Source organism: Choristoneura fumiferana, chromosome 23 (genome assembly GCF_025370935.1).
Source record: "Choristoneura fumiferana chromosome 23, NRCan_CFum_1, whole genome shotgun sequence".
Lineage (NCBI taxonomy): Eukaryota > Metazoa > Arthropoda > Insecta > Lepidoptera > Tortricidae > Choristoneura > Choristoneura fumiferana.
In genome coordinates this window covers 12,524,770-12,552,208 of record NC_133494.1, presented here as the reverse complement: position 1 = coordinate 12,552,208, position 27,439 = coordinate 12,524,770, and the positions used below count along the sequence as shown (strand labels likewise).

Here is a 27,439-nt window from a genome sequence, read left to right as displayed (position 1 = left end):
GTTTGTATAAGATGTGAGAAAAATAATTATTTTTAGAGTATCTCTCCTAACTACACGTAAAGTTGGGACGTTTTTTTTCTCGTCTCTAAACTCATAGTGGGGATATCGTTGGATAGGTCGTTCAGAAACACTAGTTTGCTACGATCATTTTTCAATTCGTTCCGCTAAATATTATGCGTTAAAATGCTAATTTGTTCTTGATTTATTTATCTTCGCCTCTAAAGCCCGGTTTAGACTTGCAAGAAAAATCGTGCAAGTTGCATTACATTGTGAGGCCGAAAAGCCAACGAGTCTGTAGAGCTCAATCGACCGCTACAATGTAATGCAACTTGCACGATTTTTCTTGCAGGTCTAAACTGGGTTTTATATAGCTTTCGTGGTTTACTATCATTTGGCAAACAACGTTTAACAAATGATCATTTCACAAACAACGTTTCGGAAACTATTCATTTCACAACCACTTCATATCATAAGCTGCTCATATCACAATTGATCATTTGATAAATATACTTTTAACAAACTTTTCACTTTACAAACGCATCATATTAATCATCATTTAAAAAATGACCATTAACCAAACAACTCTTTTTTTTAAACTAGTTATTTTATAACACATCAATTTATAAATGATTAATATTTGACAAACTATTTACATAACATGTTTAAATTGGTTCTCGTGGCTCGTTATTGTTTCCGCATTCCTTAAGGTCGCAGTTCTAACCTAACCTAACCAACTTTACTGGCAGAAGTTAGTTTTTCTTAGGGTCTCAGTTCTAATCGAACCTAACCTATTTCTTAACCAAGGTAACCTGAGCTACAGGAACCTCTAAATTATTCATAATAAAGTGATTACCAAATGTTGCATTTTATCAAACGTTTTTTTGCCAAACGTTGATTTGACAAACGTGGGTTTGCCGAATGACGACAATAATATATGAATAGTTTGCCAAATAATGATTTATTATAAAATGGTTTGTCAAATTAAGAGTTTGTAAAATGATTAATTGAAACAAAAGTTTGCGAACGTTGTTTGTTAAATGAATATTTGTTGAAACGTTTGTTGCCAAATGATTGGATACCAGCTTTCGTATCAGCTCAAGTTTAGTTGCATTTACTTCTATTTTTATATATCATAGTTTCATAGTACATAAACGAGTATGCGGATCATCTAATGGTAAGCAATCTCCGCCACTCACGACTCCGTGGAAGTCTCTGGTCATAGCCGACTTTTAAAAAGAGATAGACTTCCTTTCTCGAACGCTTCGTTCGGGAACACTGCTGAGAGCAGTTAGATATAGATGCCAACAAACTAATTCCATTCCCATGAATTCATGATATTCAGTGAAGACGAAACGATCTGTTTTACAGCGGCGGCATGAGGGCCGGTAATGGCAGCGATCGCGCACAACAATAGAACAGTAAAGTGCGAACGTCGTTTATGCGCCTGCGGTTTGGAAATTAAAATCAGACTCGCACGATCTCGGACTATCGGGGTGAAAGTGTGAAACTACACTGAACCTAATTCGAAGATGCGATTTCTTTAACTGGAGGGGGTGGTCTGTGAATTTGACTCTGCCTTTTTTTTTGACTGGATGGCAAACGAGCAAGTGGGTCTCTTGATGGTAAGAGATCACACACCCTATAAACATCTGCAACACCAGGGGTATTGCAGATGCGTTGCCAACCTAGAGGCCTAAGATGGGATACCTCAAGTGCCAGTAATTTCACCAGCTGTCTTACTCTCCACGCCGAAACAACAGTGCAAGCACTGCTGCTTCACGGCAGGATTAGCGAGTAAGATGGTGGTAGCAATCCGGGCGGACCTACAAGGCTACTACGCAATTCGAAAATCGAAGTTCGTATCGTACAGTCCCTCTCACTCTCGTATTAAATAATATAAGCGACGGCGGGATGGTACGATACGAACTTCGATTTTCGAATTTTGTAGTAGCCCTGCTGTGGCCATATTACCCTGTGGCCAAAAGCAGGCTTCGCCATCGCATTCACCATCTCGTTCTATTCTCATCCTATACTGTGCGATAGAAGGAAGTGGTGAAAACAATCGTTATTCCAGACAATAAGGTTTTCCCAACACTGAAAAAAAGGATAACTGAACTAAAATTGAAAATACAAACTGAAATATAGATGCACAGAAAAACAGAAAAATAAGACCATCACTGGGAATCGAACCCAGGTCCTCCGTATTTATTGGTATTGGTATTGGTATTTTCAATTCGGTTTTACGGATGACCGTAAAAGTAAAATTTGAATTGAAATAAAAAATCAAAATGATTCCAAAAAACCAATCATAACTGAACTAGTTAGGCTAGTTGATGTTTAGCCAAAATTTACTAATTAGGAACCAAAATATAATGCTAATATTGCGAAACTGATTTTGTAAGACATAACTTAACTTTACTTTGACTAGTAGACCTTAGTTTTGTAGTCACTCAAGTTATGTTACAAGCAACATCTTTTTGTTACTGTTAGCAAATCTTTTTTTTTCAGTGAAGCCACCTATGGTAAATTGATTATGCAACGATTGATAAGGGGGTGGTTATAAATATTTATAAATAATTGCATATTAAGTAGTAAATACGTCATTATTGGCAGGTTTACATGAGCTTAATGAACGAAAATAATTTCCTTGCTCACCCGCGACCTTACGATAGCTAAGCTTATGCAAAATATGCGTGTTCATGCAGTTCCTCCACCTCCACACTGTAAGAACACACACAAATCACACAAACCCATCTATCACCACCACCACACTACACTGACGCGTTTCGAACTCAACCAGAGCTCATCTTCAGAGTGACACAACCGTACACCATGCTACCAGTTGTTAGACTAACGAACCACACCACCAATCAATCAAAACATCTTCAATAATAAAAATATTTTAGAAAAATAACTGAATATCGAACTGGGTTTTTAATAATTAACTTTTCTGTACAAAAAAAGCATGGGTATTTTTTTAAGAACATCCCAAATAAGTATGTTAGAATGAATTTAATCAAGGGCTAAGTTATAATTGACCTACTGACAGAGTTTAACACTGCGGCCCATAAGCGTTATTGATATTATTATTAATGGAGTAATCAATAATGCAGTTACTAAGTATAGTAGAGCTATAATAAATAATTGATAGCAAATAAGCCTGAATTAATCTAGCATAGAACGATAATAAAATGAATTGTTATTTACAGCACGAACGCACGGGTAGTATTTGTAACAGTAAAGAAGTTTATAACAGTACGCATAATCAGTAAAATACAATGAAACACTAAATGATTGAATCACTCATAAACACAAGTGATACAGACTTTTACCCAACGGTTTAGGAAATGACGAGTTATTTTAGCAAATACCTAGTAGTCTTATTAGATAAGTCCTGAAATACTAATATTATTTAGTTACTGGCTTTTACCTGCGAATAAAACTCATTTATCACTGTCCCGCAGGAATATATACTATCCAGGATCTTCAAATTCTTCGTACCAAATTTAATTTAAATCGTTTCAGCGGTTTAAGCGTGAAAGTACACATACAAGACATACTTTTACTTTTATAATATTAGTAACGATGTTCCGCTGTCTTAGACACATACAAACCATACCACAGTTGCTCTGCGAATAACAATGTATTCGAATTTGACACTCTATTTATGTAAACTAACAACGAAAAATCTCTTTTTTTCGGCCAGTGGTTAGAGAACCAGACTACAAGCTACTGGGTTCGATTTCCGGTCGGGCAGTTATTTTGTATGAAAAATACGAATGTGTGTTCTCGAGTCTTTGGTGTTTAATATGTATCTAAGTATGTCTCTATCTATTTAAGTATGTTTATCCGTTGTCTAGTACCCATAACACAAGCTTTGCTTACTTTGGGACTAGGTCAATTGGTGGCAAAGTGTATCGTGATATTTATTTATTTTACTGCTACACAAAGGATTTAGTTCGTAGGATTTAGTCCTTTTGCGAGCTAAACTGTGTACTGCGCACAATCGCGAGTTTTCACATTCGTGATTTAGAAACTGTTCGTCCCTCACCGCAAGCGATTATTTTGTTTATTGCCGTCGCGCCGTGATGACAGCCTTAATCGCGTGATCGTTTAACTGGGATTTTCTTTTATTACTAAGTTAACGGAACGCGCATATTTCATAAATGGGCGTACGGTGTTGCTGTAACTTGAAAATAATAAAGGGGAACGCAAAAGCGGTATCAAAACTTGATTATTAAGGCTACTTTTCAGCCAGAGATGGGCGAGGATGTGATGCGAGGAATGTGTTTGTCAACGTTTCATTTACCTAGCCTTGCGGGTGACACTCTTTCACGGCCCGGGTAACACCGACATGGAAATACCGGCCCTGTTTTTTGTGTACACGCCCATAGAAACTGACAGGAGCTTCTATGGGCGTGTACACGAAAAACAGGGTCGGTATTTCCATCCCGGTATTGTCCGGGCCAGGAAAGAGTGTCACCCTGCCTTGCTCCGTTCAGCTGTTTCCAACAGAGCGGTGCTGTGCGAGCATAGTTAAATGAAGCGTTAGTATCCTCGAAACACATCCTTGCACATCTCTGATGGAAACGGAGCGTAAAGGGTGGGTCCTCATTCGAGTGTTTTAACTGCCACACTTAAACGAGTGCATTTTTTACGAATTGACTGTAGATTTTACTGATAAGAGCCGGGTAAGATTACCAAGTGTTACAAACGTCGTATCTGATGCGCTAGTAAAATCGACGAATATTTTTTTTTTATGAAGTAAACTAAACCAATTATTATAGTCGAAAAACCCCGACAATGTCTTTAAAAAAAAAAACAATATTTTCAATGCATCTAAATCGATTGTAATGAAACTAAGCTAAGAATCATCTTGATTAAACTAGCTTTTGATAAAGAAACCGCATGAAATCGATCCATCGGTTTGGGAGCTATAATGCCACACACACACTGGTCAAACTTGTAACACCCTTCGTTTTGCGTGAGGGGTAAAAAACAACATTTTTTAAATTGTTAATAATCTCGAGCATGTTACCTAATTCAAATGCTCTACAAACTTTACATTCAATCGAGCTCGAAAATCAATAAAATCAATAACCCGGTTATTAGACGGTGGAACCAAATCACATCGGGCCGGATAAACCAATTATTATCCGGGTCTAATCGCCACCGTCTCTGTAATGTCCCGCAGTGTCCTATGGCCTTAACTGCCCATTCACTATTCGCCCACAGGCTTAATTTGACTAATGATAACAAGCCGATAGAGTCTTGCTTGTACTATTTAGTTCCAAGTAATTGCATATTGCTATCAGAATAGAGCAAAATCGTTACAGTGATCTCCAAATCTTTCAACTCTAACTTCGAAAAGACCTGTTATAATTAAATCTGAAATCACAATATGTGCGTGACAAAATCTCAGCACGTATTTAATTGATGTTTCTTAAGTAAGTATGCCAAATTTCAAGTCAATCTGACCACTGAAAATAGGTCAAAATGAACTTGTAAATAAGAAGTGACTCACCAGTAACAACAAACATGGCTTGTAAAGTACTACGAAAATTTAATACTTAAAAGTTTAGCGTTCCTACAAATTTTCTATGTATGTGTTTTCTATGTAAATATGTATGTCAATGTATATCCATTATCGTCTATTACATTTTTTCTACGGCTATTATTAATCGGTATTGCTAATACTCTAATCTAAATAATGAGTGAAATAGCAGACACATGAAATTCCGGAAAAAATCACTCACCTCTCCCACTTCTCCCCACAAACCGCAGATCGTTAAACTTGGCAACCCGATTTTTCATAACAGCTGTATTATTCCTTAGTTCAGCGGAGCAATTCTCATCGTTGCCAGCTCGAATGGTCACAAGAGTGCCGTCAATGACGTCTCCCAATGCTACCACCTTGAAACCACCTGGTAAAGTCTTGTTGGAACGCCAGTGCTGGGGTAGCATTGAGCACATGTAGTCTGGGCTGCCAGTGCGAACTGTGGAAGAAAAAAGTTTTTTTTTTAACAATGTAATTTGAAGATCAGCTTATGTTAGAAACAAGTTACAGGATGAGAAAAGATGATCTGTATGATACAAAGTAGACAAATTATACGATTTAAAAAAATATATATTTTGGACGCGTGTGTTAAGAACTAGCTCAGATTTTTAAAAGTATCTAACACAATTATACCTAATTGAAAAAGAAAAAAAAGATAATAAAAAATAGTAAGGATTATTTTTATGAAGCCACTAAAGATCCCTTTAGTCCATACATCTGTCAGAGGAAAAAAGCTGTATCGTTTGATCATATAAAAGTCACCATTTCACAAGCTTTTGTTTAATTAAAGGGCTAATTGATTGGTTGGGAGGTCCATTTCACTGAACCACAATATTTTACCTTGCTTCTCCGCTAACAAATAATGTAATTGATAGTGGAGCAGGAAAATATTGTATCGTAGTTCATGAACAAGTGGAGTTTGATAGTTCCAGTGGCTAGATTTACTTTTAAAGTGCATGCCGAGTCGCTGATTTGACTGGACATGACAATGCACTCATATTATAAAACAAAAAGATGTTTTTCAATAGTAAGGCAGAATAACCTAAGAGTAAATATTTTGAGTTATCATAAGGTCTGGTGGCTTTAATTAGCGTCGCTTAGATAACCGATTGCAGCAGGAAAAAGGTTTGCTTACGAGTCAAGTCGAATATTAGATGCATACCAAAATATTCGAATGCTTCCGGAGGAGACCGAGTTCACGGCCACCTTTATTCGCATAAGACACACATAATTCCTCCTCTGTGACCAATTCAAAAGTAGTAAGGTCAGGTGTAAAATAAATAAACATTCGTTTTAAGGTATCACTGTCGGTTAAAGTTAAATAACTTAGAAATGACTGTATAAGATTGTGGATTATTGTGAGTGGAATTCGTTTGACACTGATCGTGAAATAAATGTAATGTTTAGGGTTCCGTAGCCACAATGGCAAAAACTCTTATAGTTTCGCCAAGTCCTTCTGTCTGTCTGTCCGTCCATCCGCGGCTTTGCTCAGAGATTATCAGTGCTAGAAAGCTGTAATTTTGCACGGATATAACTTCTCTACTTACATTTTAGCAATTTCAAAACCCTGTACATTTTTGTGTCGAAAGAAAAAGAAAAGCACTTTAAATTCAAGTAAATTTTAGTAAATATGAGTTTAGTGACATGATATCGACTTTTTTCCATTTTTTTATGTCCAACGCTTAGAAACATAAAATTATCAAATCGGGCAAAAAGTAATTCATCAAAGCCACTTCAGGAAACTACAGTTTTTTTCATCAGTTTGAAGTCTTTTTCTGGAAAAAAACTTGTTTGTGTTACGATGATTAATCAATATTGTTATATTCCTAACCAATTTAGGATTCATTAGAGGAAAACAATACATTTATCTATAATATACCATGACGCGTTAAATACAAAAGAGTCATTTAATATACTTACCCCTGACACATGTTATTCAAAGCTTTAAACAATTATTTTTCAATAATTTAAAACAATACATTAACAATGTATATGATGCAAATTTTGTTTATCAACAGTCCTAAACCAGCATACATGCATGCATGCAGCATTCAGCATTTAGACCTTATAACAATGGAATCATAGAGAGCATTCATTGAACGATATGAACTCTCACTCAACATCCCTCTTTTAATGTCTCTCTTTTACATGTGTATTCAAGGAGTTTGGAGAGTTGAGGTTTCTCAATATGAGACCTTTTGCCCCAAGTTAATAAGAAGGAGAAGAAACAAAAGAAGAAGAAGGAGAAAGAGGAAGAAGGCGCTGGTTTTCAGCCTGGCCCTTCCGTCTCTGAACGTATGTACTATCAGCCAAATAAGTGGTCTATCAATTTTTAAACAAGTTCCTATCAAATGATTATGTCGCCAAAGTCGAACTTTCTAATTGAAAGACACGTCTAATTGGCATTATTGTATTATGACATGCAAACGATTATCAACTTTAGACTGGTAGACCACATATTTGGCTGATGGTACATAAAACTATGCTAGTTTAGTTTAGTTGTAGTGCTGTGCATAAAATTAAGCACTTCGTGGTGCGGGTTTAACCTGATTTTAACAAGATTGTTTTATATCGTGGTGTCATTGCTCAGCCCGCAATTGCAAGAAAAACTAACCATGTAACGGGAAGGGAAGTCATAAAAAGCATTAATAGTGTTACCGCGGTTTCTATATTTACGGAAGTTGGTATCTATACAAATTATAGGCCGCAGACCGCGACGCGGTTGGTGATAAAGGGGATGCGCAGGCGGCTCGCAATCACTGAGAGGTTAATATATTAATTCAGGTCAACCAACGCATATTACTCCTGTCTCGTATACGGAAATTTACACAATCTCAGAAGTAGAGAAGTATTGGGAAGGGCGGCGCGTATAAAGCTCAACATAGTGCGTGCTTCGTCAAGTTTTTTACGAACATGACGTATAAGATCTGGGAGACTACTACGAAATTCGAAATTCGAAGTCCGTATCGTACCGTCCCTCTCAGTCAAGTGCAAAATAATATAAGCGTCAGCGGGACGGTACGATACGAACTTCGATTTTCGAATTTCAGAGTAGCCCCCCTGCAGTTCGGGATTGTTTATTTAGAAGTTCCTAGCGTGTAATAAGTCAGCGTTTTGCCGAATTTGTTCTGCTAATACTCTGCGGTACGAGAAGGCAGCAGCAAAGAGAATATAACCACGGCAGCAGTTCGAACTAATCCATCAGTACACGCGATTCGAGCTGGCTTTTGACATCAAAACTTTGTAATTTGTTTAAAAAAATACTCTGACATATTTCTTGTGGCGCAATATTCTTGGTATTTTTTAGCATCTAGGTAAAAGCGCTTGTTACTATCTCAGTTATCTCTTATCTACCATCTCCATTTTGAACCGAAAGACGCTGAAATCGAAGTATACAAGCGCAACTTTTTACAACTAAACCACTGGTGTTTGTTTTCAGTTTAGTGAACATTAAATGCCGTCGAAAAAATAAAAATTTATACCGCTACATCAGCATCCTAAAGTGGTAATTAAAGTCTGTTAATCAAAGTTATTTTTGAGTGTCGTTACTAATGTCACACCGAATTATGGTTAATTCTCTTAAGATAACTGGCACAACGAGTTTTTCGCATGCACATAATATCTATTTATGTCTGTTGCTATCTAAATACCTTTACTATATTTTTTCTTTGATATTTACTTATATTTGTTTATGTGGTACAGTCAGCATCAAAAGTAGTGGCTCAATTTTTTACTTTGTCGTATTAACACATTTGTCAAATTTTTATGGTGTTAATAAATGTCAGATTTGTGTGTACGCGGATTAGCAGGCGCAGCGTAGGACGTCCGCAAACGAGATGGACGGATGACCTTGTTAAAGTCGCGGCTTCGCGATGGATGCAAGTCGCTTTCAACCGAGGCAACTGGAGGTCTATGGGTGAGGACTATGTCCAACAGTGGACGTCCTATGGCTGATATGATGATGATGGTTGTATGTAGCTTTATTAATGTGGTTGTGTGTAAAAAATTACGTCCATCAATTGCAAGTGAAAGAAGAAAGAACAAAAAAGAACATTAATGAAGTTAATTTAAGATAAAGGGCATTTTCATATATGACTCCAATACAATATATACTAATATATACCAATCTTTCATAGAATATAGAACAGAACATTTGGATACGGAACTTCGATGTTGAATTTGATTAAGTACTCTATATCCGTTTTTGCGTGACCCAACAAAAAATATTGATCGCTTAAGAATAGAAGGACGAAGAATTAAGTACCACACAAACATTACAGTACATATCTTTATTTTTGTCCGCAATGGGTAAACGACCGATCTAACAACACATGGCACACCAACACCTGGCAGTTTTCCTTATTTACTTATCCAACAAGCAAAAACGTACCGCACTCAACATGATATGTTACCAAATTATCTAATAAGTACCTGGTTACATATTTGAATATCGAAAATTAAAATATCGATTGTATCACAATATCGAAAGTTGTTATACCTATGGTCAAAATGTCTAAGATTAAAATGTCGATTGATTAAAATATCGAATGAGTAAAAATATCGACAGCCAATATATCTAAGTTGTAAATGTCAGTCAACATATTTGAATGTCGAACATTTTAAATATCGTACATACAAATCTGCTTTATTTATTGCTCCTTTCTCTTAATAGTATTTATTTTACATAATCTAGTCATTTTAAACACTCGCCGGTCGCTGCCGCGGCACACTCGCTTCGCTCGCTCGGCTCGTGCGTTGTTGTGATCAGTTTTTTTTTTTATGGTATAGGGGGCAAACGAGCAGGCGGATCGCCTGATGGTAAGCGATTACCGTCGCCCATGGACACCTGCAACGCCAGAAGAGTCACAAGTGCGTTGCCGGCCTTTAAGGTACTCTCTTTTCTTGAAAACTTGAAGGTCATATCGGTCCGGGAATACCGCAGGCGATAGTTCATTCCAGAGTTTTGCTGTGCGAGGCAGGAAATTTCTAACCTAACCGAACCAAATATTTTTGGTAACTCATGTTCAATAGGTTAGGTTAAGTTAGTATTGCGTCAAGGCGCGAAGCGCCTCAACTAAGCGGAATAGGAGCTCCGTCGACCCTGTCACGTGAAAGTTCATACATATGATATTCGATACTCTCTCTGTACTTCGATATTTCGGACTTCAATAGTTATATCTTTCGATGCCACTTTTGTAGATAAATGTTTTTTCGATAATATTGGACGTAGGTTATCTAACTATTCGACAATATAAACTTTCGTTATTTTAATTTTCGATATTTTGAACATCGTCATTTTACCCGTAGGTATTTTAACTTTCGATATTCAAATATGTAACCCTAATACCTACTTGCCCTTCATTTTTATCGCGTCGACATAAGGAAAATTTTGTGTTAAATAGCGGCTGAAGTGTTTTATAACACAACGTGGAACGTTTCAGTAACAAGTGTTTTAGTAACACAGTATAATGACAAGTTACAAAAGTGCTTACTTATTTATGACGTTGACTGTACCATTCATTTTTGATTAAAGGCGCCTTGTTTAGGTGTGACGAAATAATCTGATTTAAGAATGAACGTGTAAGTATTTTACTTTCTCGAAACACGGTAGAACAGTTAGTAAGTCAATATTTTGTATTGTATGAAGTAACTGCGACAAGAATCTCTTCGCCTAATTCAGAAAATTGCTCTGATGCAATACTTCTGCGGAATAAATATCCGGTCAACTCCTGTACCATTGCCACACACAACTATACAGTATCTTAATGTTGCACCCACGTAACCATGATATGCTACCAGAGCAGCTTGTTTAGAAATGGTTTGACTTATTCGCCTTAGTGCAAATACGAAGCTGTTAACTTTAGAGCAGACCTTGTGCTCTTTCCATTTGCAGTGACAGTCAATCTCAATGCCCAAAAACCTTGTATGTTGCACCTCTTCAATGGTATGGTTGTTAAAGTGAACCTTTAAATTTTGTGATCTGACTCGATCCGTATAGAATTGAACATAAGTAATTGTTTTTTTTAAGGTTCACCTTCTAAATTATTTATGTCTAACCATTTAATTGTTTGGATTAATGTTCAATTAATTTCATCGTTAAATGTCAATAGATCTTTACTTTTTATTACAATTGATGTGTTATCTGCAAATAGTATACATTCATGGGGTAAATCATTTGGCAAGTCGTTAATATAAATTAAAAATAACAATGGTCCTAATATATACTACCTTGGGGTACCCCATACGTATTTACTGAAAACTGAATATGATGAACGGTATGACTTTACTGTTTTAGACTTATCGCAGTACCTTAAAATCTCCACGCATTGTTTTCTATTACTCAGGTATGATTTTATCCAGTCCAAAGTGGGACCTCGCACACCGTACCTAAACAGCTTAGCAATCAAACGCTTATGGCACACAAAGTCAAATGCCTTGCTCATGTCCATGAATAGGACTGTAACTGGCTAGCTTATAATTAAAAACCACATTGTTGACATTACCTGCTTGTTTTGTAACGTTAATAAAATAATAGTTTTTGAGATAATTACAAACACACATAGGTACCATCAGCAAAATAAGTGTTTTATCAATTTTTAAACAAGTTCCTATCAAATGAATAGGTCGCTAAAATCGAATTTTCAAGTTGACAGACACGTCTATTGGCACTATTGTTTTATGACATGCAAACGATTATCAACTTTAGGGTGGTAGACTACATATTTGGCTGATGGTACATAAATACACGTCAAAGAAAGAAATTTATTTTAAGTTGATTAAAAAAATCATCACGATGTTAATTGAATGGTAATTACGTATTAATTTGGTACCGTCAACCAATGATTTATTGATTTGTGTCAATATTATCTAACACAAGGATTCTGCGGTTAGTAGTCAGATAGGTTGAGACTGGGATGGTTTCGAACAAGTCGGTTCGACGCTGCCTCACATCACTTTCACTTTGAAATGTACCAGATTTTCCTGTTACGTTTGACAAGTCATGAGTTTTAATAATTATTGAGAGTACCTGCACAATATTTTTGACTTTTGACTGAGTATGGCAAAGTACCTACCTTACTCGTGCCGAAACAAAAAAATATTTAATAAGCTCCCTAAGAACGTAGCCCAGTTGTCCTGGAGGAAATTTAGGTCAAAATTATAACAATGGCCTAAGGATTAAATTTTTTCAACTAAAGATTACTTGAAATAAATAATAGCTTAAATGAAATTTGGTATAGATTTTTAACCTGGAAAATTGCGTAGTTCCTGCGGGATAGTAATAATAAACGAATTCGGCGCGGACGGAGACGCGGGAAACAGCTAGTTGACTATACATCATACACTCGGGATTCCGTATCGGAATGAAGGCTATCGCGTATGAATTTGCCGCTAGAGGCACTAGTGTAGCGTGAGGTCTCCGAAATGTCAAATCTCATAGCTTTTGGGTGAGCTACGCGGGTTTATTTATAATTAGAATAATTCTGTGAATATTTTGCATTACCTGAAATTAATTATGTCAATTATGCGTTACGGGCAAGGAATGTCTCTGTTTGGAGACAGTTTTGTCTTTCGGAAACTTTTGTCCTCCCTTTTTTTCCGAACAAAACGGGACTACGCAACACTGTGGTTGCTCGATATTTTAATGGTACGGTTTTAAGGTGTATTAAATATGATCTAAACTTTGTTTTCACGCCCGTAGTAACAGACTTTGAAAGTCACACTTAAAACCTCACGCAACAGTGGCGCCATCTAGAAATACAAAAAACGAATCGAAATTCCGAAACGGAATTCCGAGTATTAGGCGGCCCTAAGAAACGTTTCCCAGCAACAATCCGTGATGTGTGTGATTAAAAACAAATGCCAACCAATCATCATTTATAGATAGGATTGCAGTGCACCTGCACCAAATATTCGGCGGGTTATGTTGGACAACCCCTGACCTCATTAGGGCTCATTCAACGAGCTCATTACCATGAGTGCAGCGTCCGGTGTACGGCCGCCCTAACCCGAGGTGATTGTCACTAATTGTAATAGGTTTTGTCTCACACTGACTAGCGATTTGCTGCGGCTTTGTGTGGTATTGACTTGTATTTATTAGAGATATATTTGGGAGTGCTTATTGACTTACCTATTTGTACCTATTAAGAATCTATGCATTGTTTAATTCTAGGTGTCATTATACAGGCACGGAATCCTAAAAACCAACCAAACAATTACTCTTTCCTCCAAGAGCTAGCAACGCACTCGTAATTCTGTTTATGTTATAGGTGTCCAATCAGGTTTGACGTTTTTCAGTTTCTGCATACCCCAGTGAGGTCCAGGCGTGAGTATATGTATGTTCCGTACATACATATACATTGCATGACGTATGTACCCGCCTGCTAGCTTTCTTGCGTTGATGTCTTTTCTTTGAAAGCATGAAGGCGCTATGTGTATACACCGAATCTTCATTTAGAGTCGTATAATGTACCCCTATTATCATATTACTGTAAGTTTCGCCTGTTATCACAATAATATAAGCCTGCGAAGAGTCTCAATTGAATCTGATAAGAGTAGGTTTATTTATCATTTTTTTTAGAATGAAACTTGAAAGGCCAAGGAAAATGTTATCCCGGGTGTGGCCTGTAATACGAGCAAAAAATTAAAACATAGATCGTACTCGTCGAACTAAGCAACATTAGTTTTTTTTTTTTTTTTTTTTTATTCGACTGGATGGCAAACGAGCAAGTGGGTCTCCTGATGGTAAGAGATCACCACCGCCCACAAACATCTGCAACACCGGGGGTATTGCAGACGCGTTGCCAACCTAGAGGCCTAAGATGGGATACCTCACGTGCCAGTAATTTCACCGGCTGTCTTACTCTCCACGCCGAAACACAACAGTGCAAGCACTGCTGCTTCACGGCAGGATTAGCGAGCAAGATGGTGGTAGCAATCCGGGCGGACCTTGCACAAGGTCCTACCACCTGCAACTAATAGTACTAAACAACTAGTAGTATTAGTAGTAGTAATAGTGCTAAACTAATTGAAAATAGGTAAGTATTGTATTATGGCGAACGCTATCTCGACGCTAAAAATGTAATTTTTAACTATTTGAATTTTAGAAATAAAATGTCTACCTACCTACTCCGGGACTCGAGGTAAGTACCGATTTTTGAGGACACTTGTAAAAAACTGTTCTTTAGGAGGATCAAGATCTCTATATTTTATCTCTATGTTTGGCCAAGAGTTGATTTCCATAGCAACAATTATTCGTGATATTTCCGGTTCTTCAGAATAATCGGAACGTGGTATCTAACTTAGATTATAAAGTATTCAAGGATTATAAGGTATTTTCCTTGATCTTTGACAAATAGATGCAATCGCACGTAGGTAATACTTACAATAAAAAATCAGGTATGATACATATTTATTTTCCTATTAGACGCTTTACAAAGTTGTTTTTTTATGATATTTGAGATATATTACTCCCAAACCGGAGCCCCCGAAAAAAATCCGTTTAAAAAAAAACTTTAAAACTACAAAACAAACTACTAATTTTGTTGTTCGGCCAAGGGCATAAATATATAGGTACGTTACCAAGACATCAAAAATATCTATACAGCTTTATGCTACTAAACATAAGGTAGATGTATGTACCTATAACATATTTTGACGCTATGGCTGTATAGATATTTATGTTCTTGACTGTACGTCGTATATAATTTATTCTTTAAATCAGCCTTGTAAGTACTAATACAACTATTTTATTTTATTTTTGTTATTATTTTTGTTAATTGTCAAGTGTATCGCATTATAATTATACTTTAAATTTATTAATTTAACAAGTACCTACTCGTAGGTACATAGGTAGAAGAAGTTACTTATTGCTGAAACCAGGAAACAAAGTAAGGTAAACACAGAATCCTTCATAAAATAATTAATTATAAGTAATATTTATGTATATAAATGTGAAGCATATAAATACCTAGATGATTCTCACCGAGGTCTGGGTGCTCCGCCAGGGCCTCGTCCACTATGGACTGCAGCCAGTAGGGCTCCAGATCTGCCATCTCGCGCCGGCGCCGGCCTCGCGACTCGTACGGCAGGTGCATCCTTCACTGCCGCATCACAAGACAACCACATATAACTACGGCACAAAACGCGCAATGGGCTCTGCACACGGAATACGAATGATTAATTTAAAGTACGCGCACTTTCTCCAATTGTTTGTTGCTATTGATGATAATGAATTGGCGCGCTTCCAATATGATTTCTTCTTTGTATTTTTATAATGAGTATTTAAATAAATTACTGTTTATAATCGTCTTGTATCGATTGCTAAATCTTTGGAGCTTTAAAATGTATTCAGTCTCTTTAATTCAAAGTTACAAAGTCTGTTAATTTAATTATATATTTTAGTTTATTGTTTACGTCGACACAGTTATATATCTACAGGTTTACGCATAAATGCACAGTTTAATTAACAAATTTTTCCTCAGTCCCACTTTGGTGCACATTCTAGTTAGTCAGTTAGCGCAGACCTTGGGTTTTGTGCTTCAGTTTAACTTTCGTCATCTTAGATGAGTCACACGCTGAGGGCTAATCGCGAGTTTATATAAATTCTTGGATGACATTCGGCCGTTCCTAGAAAAAGGCCTCAATCCGCGCTTCCACCGGTTAATATATCGTAATCAGCTGATTATAATTCAAGATTTCCCGCTCTCGATGCGTCAATGTTTCTAAGAGCGCGGTTTGACGTGTGCGTAAGTTAGCGCGAGTGTGTAGCCAGCGTTACAATGACTGTCACGTGCGTTCGCGGCGAAATCTCGTCTACTACTGAGCGGCCGTCATCGTCACAAGCCTCCATTCTCTGCGGTCAATCTGCGGTCTGGCCACGCTTCATTTGTTGGGAAAATGCGTTGTAGCCCCCTCTCGCTTATACACAGCGTCACAGTCGAGTGTGTGAGCGAAACGCGTGCAAGTTTTGCGTAGTCTCATTTTTGTTTTAGCTCCATTGTCGCGGGGGAAATTGTTATGAGCTTTTTCATTTTGTTGAGTATCTCGCTCTTCTCTAGGCGTTGTGGTTTGTGTAGAAAGAGACATCTATAAAAGCGATAGGCCTCAGTAATCCCTATTTATCTTAATGTTTCAGAAAACCTCGCATCTCAAAGGTGAAGTTTATGATATCGTATGCACATTAACTTACAGTACGTAATTGAACGTAGGTAATTGATCTAATAACCAGGTATGTACACCTATCTAAAATTAATGATGTTTGCGGTTTGTTTACTCGTTTTGTATCTGGCACTTAATTAAGTTGCGGAATCAATCCTATTTGAAATTGCACGCTCTCTAATTTTCCCAATTAATGCACGTATAATGTTTGCCAACGAACAAAAAATTTACTCATTTTCAATTTCATTGACGTAATGGTTATTTAAGTTGTCTTAGGTTCATTAAAAGTTTCGTAAGACGGTGAGTGGGCGTGTCTGGGCTAGGAGAGGGCGTGTCTCGCGAGAGCCCGCCCCCCGTCGCGAAGACAGCCGAGCCGGGCTAAAAAATGCACCTGTTGCATTGAGCGCCGTCAGTGATAGGTTTACGCTAGTGATGCAAGTTCGATAACACGATATTTTGGTATCGATAACTGACAATTCGATATTTAGTTAGGTAGTATTTTACCGACCGTTTAGCTGGAATTTCAGATCAAAAATAACGCAGCGTACTACTTAATCATAATGTAGTTCGTACTTGAAATGATATCTGATTTACGAAATTGTATAAGGTTCAAAATCTAAACTTATTCTTCTGTTAATAGTAAGTAATGTTTACTAAACATCTTCGCTTTATTGTTACTGTATTAAAATATCGTTACTTATATTTAAGTTTTAGTTTGTGTAACTTAATCATTTTGCAGTTTAAATATAATAAAAAAAACGATGTGTATCTCAAGATAATCAAGTTAAATTTAAAAGATCCATTGCAATACTTACAATATTTGCAATATCGATACAAAACAAGAAATTTTGCATCCCTAAACACTATTCACGAGGCAAGTAACTAAATGTTTAGTACTAGTCATTGTACTGACCCTTGTGGGAAATTTATTGCAGTGAATTGTGCCATAGTAAAATAGGAGAAGTAAGTTCACTACAAACAAAAGTACATCTCGCGGCTTAAAGGGCGATTATTTGAGCGTTTCAACCGCCTCATTTATCTGGACACATTTCGGTAAAAATGGCCGAATATTCCGATATAGTTTTTTTAGTTATCTGGTAGAAATACAGGAACTCTTAACAAATAATTGAAAACGGCATCAGAATCTACAGCCAATTCATTTCAGGTTAAAGACATTTATTTTTCTCAAAAGAACAATGTTCACTTACAGAGAAAACAATACATAAGCTGTGCAGCGCAGCGTACGTTAAAACTTAAAGTTAAACATATTTGTTAGTAAAACATAATACTAATTGTTAATAATTACTAGAGATGTGCCGACTAGTCGCCGACTAGTCGGGAAAGCCGACTATCCGGCCACTTTCGTAGTCGGCGACTAGTCGGCGAATAGTCGGCAAAAAGCGCCGACTATCCGGCTTCTTACTTTGTACGTATATTTTCAATAAAATATATATAAAATATATATTTCATGTAGGTATAGGTACACAGAGGGGGAATTACATTATATAAAAACCTTAAGCTGTTAATTTTTGTAGTATTTACTGTTTTTCCTTGCCCACACGAGAAATTATATTTTGTCATTAGTTCTACCTACTTGACTTTATGGGAATCATTGTCTAATTGTTCAAAAAATCCTTACACGAGACTTTCTGTTTGACATCATCATGTCAGCCGAAAGACGTCCACAGCTGGACATAGGCCTCCTCCAAGGCTCTCCACTCAGACCAGTCTTGTGCTTTCGGCATTCACCGCGATCCCGCGATCTTAACCGGGTCGTCGCTCCATCTTGTTGGAGGCCTACGGACACCTCGTCTCCCGGTCCGCGGACGCCATTCGTGAACCTTCTGATCCTATCGGCCATCAGTTCTGCGAGCAATGTGCCCTGCCCACTGCCACTTTAGTTTCGCAATTCTTCGGGCTATGTCGGTAACCTTAGTTTTACTGCGGATATCATCATTTCGGATTCTATCCCGCAGAGAAACCTTGTGCATAGCCCTCTGAGTGACTTTGAGTTTCCTCATGAGGCCCATCGTTAGCGACCACGCACGTCTCAGATCCGTAAGTCATCACGGCAACACACATTGGTCAAAGACTTTTGACTTCAAACACTGCGATAAATTGGAAGAAAAGACACTGCGAAGCTTCCCGAACGCTGTCCAGCCGAGTCGGATTCGACGAGTGATCTCTTTCTCGAAATTGGATCTACCTATCTGGACTGTTAGTCTCAGGTATACATAGTTGTCAACAACTTCGAGCGCAGAGCCTCTGCTATTACGGAAGTTGGCACAACATGGACATTAGACATGACTTACGTCTTGTCTATGTTTATTTTCAGGCCAACTCGGTCGAAAACTGCTGAGGTCGGCGAGCATAGCACTGAAGTCCTCCATGGTCTCTCAGCCATGACCACAATATCGTCGGCGAGTCGAAGGTGATTAAAGTACTCGCCATTAATGTTGATGTCTTGTCCTTCCCAGTTCAGAATCTTAAAAGCATCCTCCAGTGCAGCAGTGAACAGTTTCGGAGAGATCACATCTCCTTGTCTGACTCCCCGCTGCAGAGGAATAGGCGTCGTGCTCTAGTCCCGTAGTCGGACGGACATAGTGGCGTTTTCGTACAGACACTTCAACACTTCGATATACCGGTAGTCAACTTGGCACCGCTGGAGAGCCTGCAGCACAGCCCAAGTCTCGATCGAATCAAAGGCTTTCTCGTAGTCCACAAATGCAAGGCAAAGGGGGAGGTTATACTCTTCGGTCTTCTGTAAAACCTGCCGCAACGCATGTATGTGGTCTACGGTTCTATAGCCTTTTCGGATGCCGTTCTTTTTGACATGATTAAATTAATTTATTTTTTAGCTCTTTCACTTTAATGAACAATAATAGTAGGCATTATTTTTACACAATATTTTTTTCACAAAAACACCGCTTTGTTAGATACAAAAGCAAAAGTCTAGAAATAAAATAATACGAATAAAATAAAATAAACTGGTTCCGATACGCTTACAGGCGTCGGTTGCGACTTGCGCCCAAATCAGCTGGTTAACAAAGCGTCACGAAATCCCTAAAACTGTGATCGGCTTGGCCGACTAGTCGGCCGATTAGTCGGCTTCTTTACAACCGACTAATCGGCTAGTCGGCTAGTCGGCCAAAGTCATGATCGGCACATCTCTAATAATTACATATTAATTAAAGACAATTTCATTACCTATATTTGCACTTAATTTTGCTTCCAAAGCGGGTAGCTATAGCCCCTCACTCGAACACTCACGATAACAGCGCACAAAAGATACAAAAATTTAAGCACTTAGAGTATTAGTAGTTACTATTAGTGTTAAACAAAACCAATACAACAAAAAAAAAAGAGCGTTGTAAATCTGCACAAATATTTTCATCACTGTTGTAATAACATTTATTTTTCAATGTGGGTAGTAAAAAATGAAGCATCAGTTTGTCGATGTAACGCAAAACAGTAGAACCACAGTGGTCAAGTAAATACAGTGGAACCGAAAATAAAAAAAAAAAATACTATACTACTTTACTAGATTACAATTATTGGTAACGTATTTCCTCAATTTATTTTTAAAAATATTAAACGAGTTTGCGTTTTTTATTTCTTTAGGAAGAGTATTATATAGTTGTACCCCCGCAAAACTCACCATCCTTCTGCCATGGGCAGTGCGTATTTTAGGTAAAACAATGTGGTCTTTTCTTCGACTGTTACGGTTAAGTACCTGATGAACTTTAGTGAATATCATTTCGGTGTGGATGGATTTTTTAAGGATTTTCCTAATTAATATGCAGGTGTGGTACATGTGTAATTGTTTAAGATTCATAATTTTTGTTTCATTATAAATTTTAACCGTCGGTGTAAGGTAATTATAGTGAAATAATAATTTGACTATTTTATTTTGGGCGATTTGTAGGTTTTTGAGATTTGTTTTTGGTGCATTTCCCCAGATCTCAATGAGGTATGTTAAATGAGGTTTTACCAATGAATTGTATATAGTTTGTCTCACCTGGCGCGGAAGGCATCGAACAATGCCTCGCAGTGAGCCCAAAAGGCATGAAAGTTTCGATTTAACATGTTCTATATGCACATTCCAATTTAAACAACTATCCAATCTAAGACCAAGATATTTCTCTTCATATTTTTGTGTTATTATTTCTCCATCGAGTTCGAGATGGTGATGTGTAGGTATTTTTTTATTTTTATTTTTAAATATAATATAACACGTTTTTGAAGCATTTATAGTCAGAAGATTAAAACGAAACCACGAGTGCAATCTGTTTAAATCATCCTGTGCCAGAGCGACTAGGTCATTTATAGACGTTCCGAAGTAGAAAATGCAGGTATCATCTGCATACAGTGACAGGTGGCCGTGCAGATTTAAATTTTTAATATCATTGACATAAATTAAAAATAGCAAAGGGCCAATTATTGAGCCTTGTGGGATGCCAAAAGTTATTTTTGAAGGTGTACTCTGGTTTTCACCTATTTTTACCACTTGCTGACGATTTGTAAGGTAAGATTCAAAAATTTTGTGTGCATTTCCTGATATTCCTATGCAGTTTAGTTTTTGAAGTAAAATAGAGTGGCTCACTGTGTCGAAAGCTTTCTTCAAATCTATGAATACGCCTAGAGCCACCCGTTTCTGGGCAATATTTGTTTTAATTTTTGTGATAAGGTCGACTGTAGCAGACATTGTGTTTGATTGTGATCTGAAACCATATTGTCGCTCGAAAAAGAAATTTATTGAGGTTAAATATTGGTCTAGGCGTGCATACAGAACTCGCTCGAAAAACCTTGGATGGTATTGGAAGAACTGATATAGGACGATAGTTTCCGGGGTCTGACTTGCATCCAGATTTAAAAATGGGAGTAACTTTAGCTACTTTCAACTCATCAGGAAATATGCCATTTTCAAAACAAGCGTTTATGCATGCAGTTAAATTGCTCACAATATCGACACTGATACATTGTAGTACTTTGGTGCTCACACCATCCACTCCTACACTACAATTTGAGTTTAGTTCACGTATTATTTCTAAAATTTCAGCATTGTTGCATGGTGTAAGTGTTATTAGTTGGTAAAGTTTTAGGTTGGTTTAGGTTGGCTAAATTTAAAATGTGACCAGATAAATGGGGCGGTTGAAACGCTCGAATAAACGTCCTAAATGTGTGCGCGCCGGTTGGCGTCGGTACGCACGCACCCGCCGCACGCACACACTGATAAATTAAGGAGGATTAAGTTTTCGGCTTTTCTTTCGGTTCGGTAGTCAAGGCTGCGCTGCCGTCGGTGCCGTACGTTTTGATTTTAGCTCGCTCGTCTTGCACTTGATCACCTTTTACGTTCGTGTACTCGTACTTACGTATTTTTTGTATTAGTTTAGTAGTAAATTAGTTGTAATATGTGTAGTGTAGTAGCCAGCAGTTCATTAGTTTATTCGAAGAAGCAATGTAAAGCAAAATGCTTGATGTTTGTAGCAGCAGTATTTAATTTGTATGAAAAAAGGAAAATTCAAAGACTCCATTATTTTGAAAAGTCAATGAACTAATGTTGTTCAGTTTGACGAGGACGATCTATGTATAAATTTTTTGCTCGTATTAAAGGCCACACCCGGTATAGTTATAGTATTATGTGTAGGTAAACATGAGTAATATGTACAAAGTCGCCATCGCCACTCCGGCAAATTTATAAGTATTATTTTTAAATTTAGTATCTATAATAATAATAATATAGCGGCATAGAATCTTGTTTGTCTAGACACAGACATTTATTTCAAGTTAACTTTCGTACTAAAATTATTAGCCAGTAGGTAATTCATCCAAAATAGACATCGACAACCCCTCGTCCGCGCCGAAGTAGGCAGTTAAGTCTCCTAAAGGGTGGGAGTTTACATACTTAAACCTATGTGATTTTATAATTTTAATTTAATATAATTTCAATGTATAGGCATAGGTCATATAATGTTTATCTTTCAAGATATGTAAAAATTGCCCCGTACCAAAGAAGTTTGCCCTCGTACCATGAGACAGCTATAACACCGTCATGTCCGATAAATTGATTTAACGATTTTTGAGGATGGATTACATACATGCATGCTAGTTACATCAAATTTGCTTCAGACGTTTTTATAATTTTAATCCGTTGCACCGCAATTAATTTCCGGCGACAAAGCAGTTAAACGCCTGCGTAATAACACCAGGCAATTGTCGCTTGCTGAGTAGCGAAAAATATACGCCTTACTGTACATACATAATTTTTATTATAGAAAGTTTCTGTTAAAAATTTAATTTTTAATACAATCTTGTTTTGCTGTCTGCACCTGCATGTTGATTGTAGGTACTTGCATTGGCATCCAACTTGCATTATCCTTTTCAGTCGATTTAACCAGTGGAAGTGGATCAAAATAATTATAACTTGCTAGATTTGACTTGACAGCAACAACAACAACAACAAACAGCCTTGAAACAGGCATGAATGCTTGTAATGATGTTTTTCTGACAGGTGAAATATCGCTAGGTGGTATGAGTGTCAAACCCTAATCAAGGAATACTCGGAAGTACTCGTACAGTCAAGGGCAAAGATATCGACACGGCCAAAGTTACAAAAATATGTATACACGACTTTATGCACTTAACATTAAGATCGTGTATACGTATTTTTGCAACTGTGGCCGTGTCGATATCTTTGCCCTTGACTGCTGTGCGTAGTCAAAAATATCGGCACAATCTGACCTCGACCTCGTGACCCAAAAACCGCAATGATTATTGTTTCCCTGCACTCTATCTTCTTAGGGCAGATGTTATTAACAATAAAAATTAAATACAGTGTGTGGCACAGAACCGGGAATACCTAATATTAAAAACAGAGGTTCTATAGGTTACCGGTAATTGGATCATCATGGACCCACTTAAGTAAAATTAAAACTTAACTTTTCTAACAAACTAAAGTAAATTCAATGTACGCCATCCTAGAACCCAACTGACGTCGCCTGTCACACTATAAACATCAAACATTATGCTTTACATTGCTTTTTCGAATAAACTAAAGTGTAATAAAAATAAAAAAACGAATTATTTTTAAAAGTCGCTGAACTAATGTTGTTCAGTTTGACGAGTACGCTCTATGTTTTAATTATTTGCCCGTGTTATAGGCCACACCCGGTATTATGTACCTATCTCGAATATTTTTAACCAAAAATATTGTACTTCATTGATATGGTCTAGATCAGTATGGTTCTTAACCGGTGGTCCGCGGACCACTGGTGGTCCCTGGAAGAACTCGAAGTAGTCCGCGAAGCCATCAACAACGACTTGGCAAAACGACGCGCCAGTCAAGTAGCGGTCGCAACCGTTCATTCATTTACAATTTTACTTTTACCTTATCTTACCTTCAAACAGTTGGTGCTGGTCCATGGCAAGACAGAAATTTTGTCAAATGGTCCCTCCTGACTAAAAGGTTAAGAACCGCTGGACTAGATGGACGGATGACCTGGTTAAAGCCGCAGACTCACGTTGGATGCAGGCCGCTTCCGACCGAAGCAACAGGAGGTCTATGGGGGCGGCCTATGTCCAACAATAGACGCCCTATTAATATGATGATAATGATGATGTGACTGTAACTTCGATTCATCATGTTATTGAATTATAATGAATGAGTTGTTAGGTACAAAGCAGCTAATTAATATTCTACGGTCTGAACCGAGATCCATAACCACAAAGTGAGTTTGTGTGTTTTTCCTTTGCCGCAAGACCGCACCGCACACACCACCACCGTCTGTGGCCTCTTAAAGGCTTAATTAATTAAATATTCAAGATATTGACGGTGTGGTTTATGTATAGTTTAACCTAATAATCATGAATGCAACCGCTTTGTAACGGTTTTTTGTGTAAGCATTCATTGTTCTGCGGTTCGCGTTCGAAGACACAGCAACACGCAATGTGTTAACTTTAACACTGGATATTTTTCAGAGCCTCCGGCCGGGGGAAGAAGGGACGACGACGACGACACATTATTTTGTTGGATCCCCGTGCTTGTTTTGATAAGGTAGTATTCCATGAAGGTAGCTGATGACAATGCGATAATTTGTAATGATGCTTGCCAAGACTGGGGCATGCCAAGACGTATTTAGGCTTGTCGACGGTAATTTTTCCCATAACAGAAATCTTTTTTACGCAACAAAACGCTCGCTGCGACCCTGCCCTATGAAATCAGTGCGCTACGGCTACACATACACACACACGCAAACATACAAAAGCCACGTAAATGACCTAATATTTGCCACTGGTCTGTACCATATGAAATTTTCTTACTCAGCACGAATTGTTTACCTACACAAAAATGTGACCAGAGACCTACTGCGGTGTAGTTTTTTCCATTATTAGGGCAAATAGGAAAAAAAACCCAATAAAAATAAATGACCTTTTCAGGAAGTAAAATAAATAAAACTTGATAGCTGTTGCCCATTAAACACGTAAGTATATTTGGGGACAGATACCTACAGCTCTGGCTAAATACAACTATGTTATTCACCCACTTAAGGAAAACCCAGCTTTGTAAGGATAATGAAACATAATGTACCTACCTACGTCATAATGTTATTATTTTAACACAACAAAACATCTGTCTACGTGACCATTCGAGTTTTAAAATGGTCTTCAGTAATTCCACCGAATAAATATTAAGAGGAAAAATAGAATTGTTATCGCTACTTAGTATTTTCTTCGAGAATCGGCGTCGTTTTTTAACCCCCGACGCAAAAAGAGCGGTGTTATAAGTTTGATCGCTATAAGTGTCTGTGTGTGTGTCCGTCTGTCTGTCTGTGGCACCGTAGCTCTTAAATGGGTGGACCGATTTTTATTTAATTGCAGGTTTTATTTAATTGAAAGCAGGTTTTGAGATATTGAACTTTGAAGTGACAAAGTCGGGGGTTTTCCAACTTTTTGTTAGTTAGATTATTTATGTCGTATATGTATATCCTGTACATGAACACAAGTTTTTTTAGTGTTTTCATAGATTTTAATAGGTACATATGAGGCGCTAACTCATTAATGAATGTAACTTTTTGAAGCACGTTCTCTGTTTTTTCGTAGAAATTAATTCTAACGACCCAAGTTGGAACATGTCATAAGACTACATTTCATACACATTATTAGAAGTAGGTACCTAAACTAATGATTTGTTTTGTGATATACCTACAGTGCAAACTATTCATCATTATCATCATCATAATCAGCCAGAAGACGTCCACTGCTGAACAAAGGCCCTTAGAACGCCAACTCTCCCTTGCATCCACCGGTTAGCCGCAATTCTCACGATGCCGTCAGTCCACCTAGTGGGACGCCTGCCAACGCTTCGTCTTCCGGTTCGCGGTCACCACTCGAGAACTTTTTTTCCCCAACAGTAAATGGCAAACTATTATTTAACTCTTAAAAAGGTAGAGCCGATTTAGCGACCACATGCATTGACTTGGAAATTCAACCTTATTGTTTTAGTTACAAGTTATAATATCCATTGTAATAATAAAAAATAATAACCAGCTTTAAAAATAGCCTTTGTCAGGTATGTACTTATTCGATAGCTACTTTTGATTCTGTGGTATTATGCTCCAATAAATGGGGCCTTAAGTATTAAGAGTTAAGGTAAATTAGCTATTCTGGTTTCATCCTAAAACGGCCAAGTGCTCAGAATTAAGGAGGTACCTACACACTAATTATTTTTTATCTGGAAGATTTTTTAGGCATATTGGCCGATCTTTAGCTTAATATCCATCCATACTTAATATTTTAAATGCAAAAGTGTGTTTGTTTGTTTGTGTGTTTCTATGTTTATCCGTCTTTCACGTCAAAACGGAGCGACGAATTGACGTGATTTTTGGCATAGAGATAGTTTATGGGCTAGAGAGTGACAGGCTACTTTACCTATATCCCAGAAAAATGCACAGTTCCCGAGGAAACAGTGCGCGCGATGACCGATTTCCATGCGGGTGAAGCCGCGGGCAAAAGCTTGTTTTGTTATAAATAATAAAAAGTTTTTGGTAAAAATTAAATTTTGAATACAAGCTTTTTTGCTGGCTGTACTTTATTGTCACTCAAACTACATTTGCATACCAAATTTCAAGTCGATGCCATTAACCGTTGAAGAGTTCCGTCCTGTGGAGACGACTCTAGTTGGACTACCAGGATGTCACTACCAGATTATTGTATTGTCACGCAAGTTACACAGTATACCAAATTTCAAGTCAATCCAACTACTTGTACCATACCACATCCGTAAATTATTTGTAGAGGCGCTGTACAATCTCTCCATACAAATAATTTACGCCGTCGCTATCGAGTACGGTCACTGTAAACTCATGGTAGTGGTACTGAAAGTTGATCGAATTTAACTTGCAAGATTTGACAGACAGACGAACGACAGACAGGTGAAACTAAATAAAAGCTTGTAAAAAATATTTTTTAAGTGAACTAATGTGTGTGATGTTGATGTAATGTAATTAATCATTTAATATTATATTTATTTATTTCAGGTATTTGGTCTGTACATCGACCGTACCTACCACGACCGTACCAAAAAGATTGTCGTAAAATTGTATAGTTACTTATATCAAGTTTCAGGTTTTGGTCGTCTTATAATGTTACCTATTTGTTCTTCACTTACTTATCTATATCAATGTTATCAAAAACTCTCTAAGTTTTGAATATAATTAAAGAAAGATA

At 37.4% G+C, this 27,439-nt stretch overlaps 1 protein-coding gene across 2 annotated transcripts in view; it reads right to left on the bottom strand.

Moving 5' to 3' along the window:
• Nucleotides 1-17,757, bottom strand: part of LOC141441315 (uncharacterized) — a 67,232-nt gene extending 49,475 nt beyond the window's left edge. Inside the window, exons 1-2 of one of the 2 annotated variants that reach the window (XM_074106010.1) lie at nt 15,525-17,757; nt 5,757-5,996 (exon numbers count right to left, since the gene is read on the bottom strand). In XM_074106010.1, coding sequence (XP_073962111.1) covers nt 5,757-5,996; nt 15,525-15,651 — 367 coding nt within the window. In that variant the 5' untranslated portion in view covers nt 15,652-17,757. The remainder of the gene's footprint in view (nt 1-5,756; nt 5,997-15,524) is intronic. The other variant, XM_074106011.1, reaches the window with a different exon arrangement.
• Nucleotides 17,758-27,439: the final 9,682 nt, after the last annotated feature.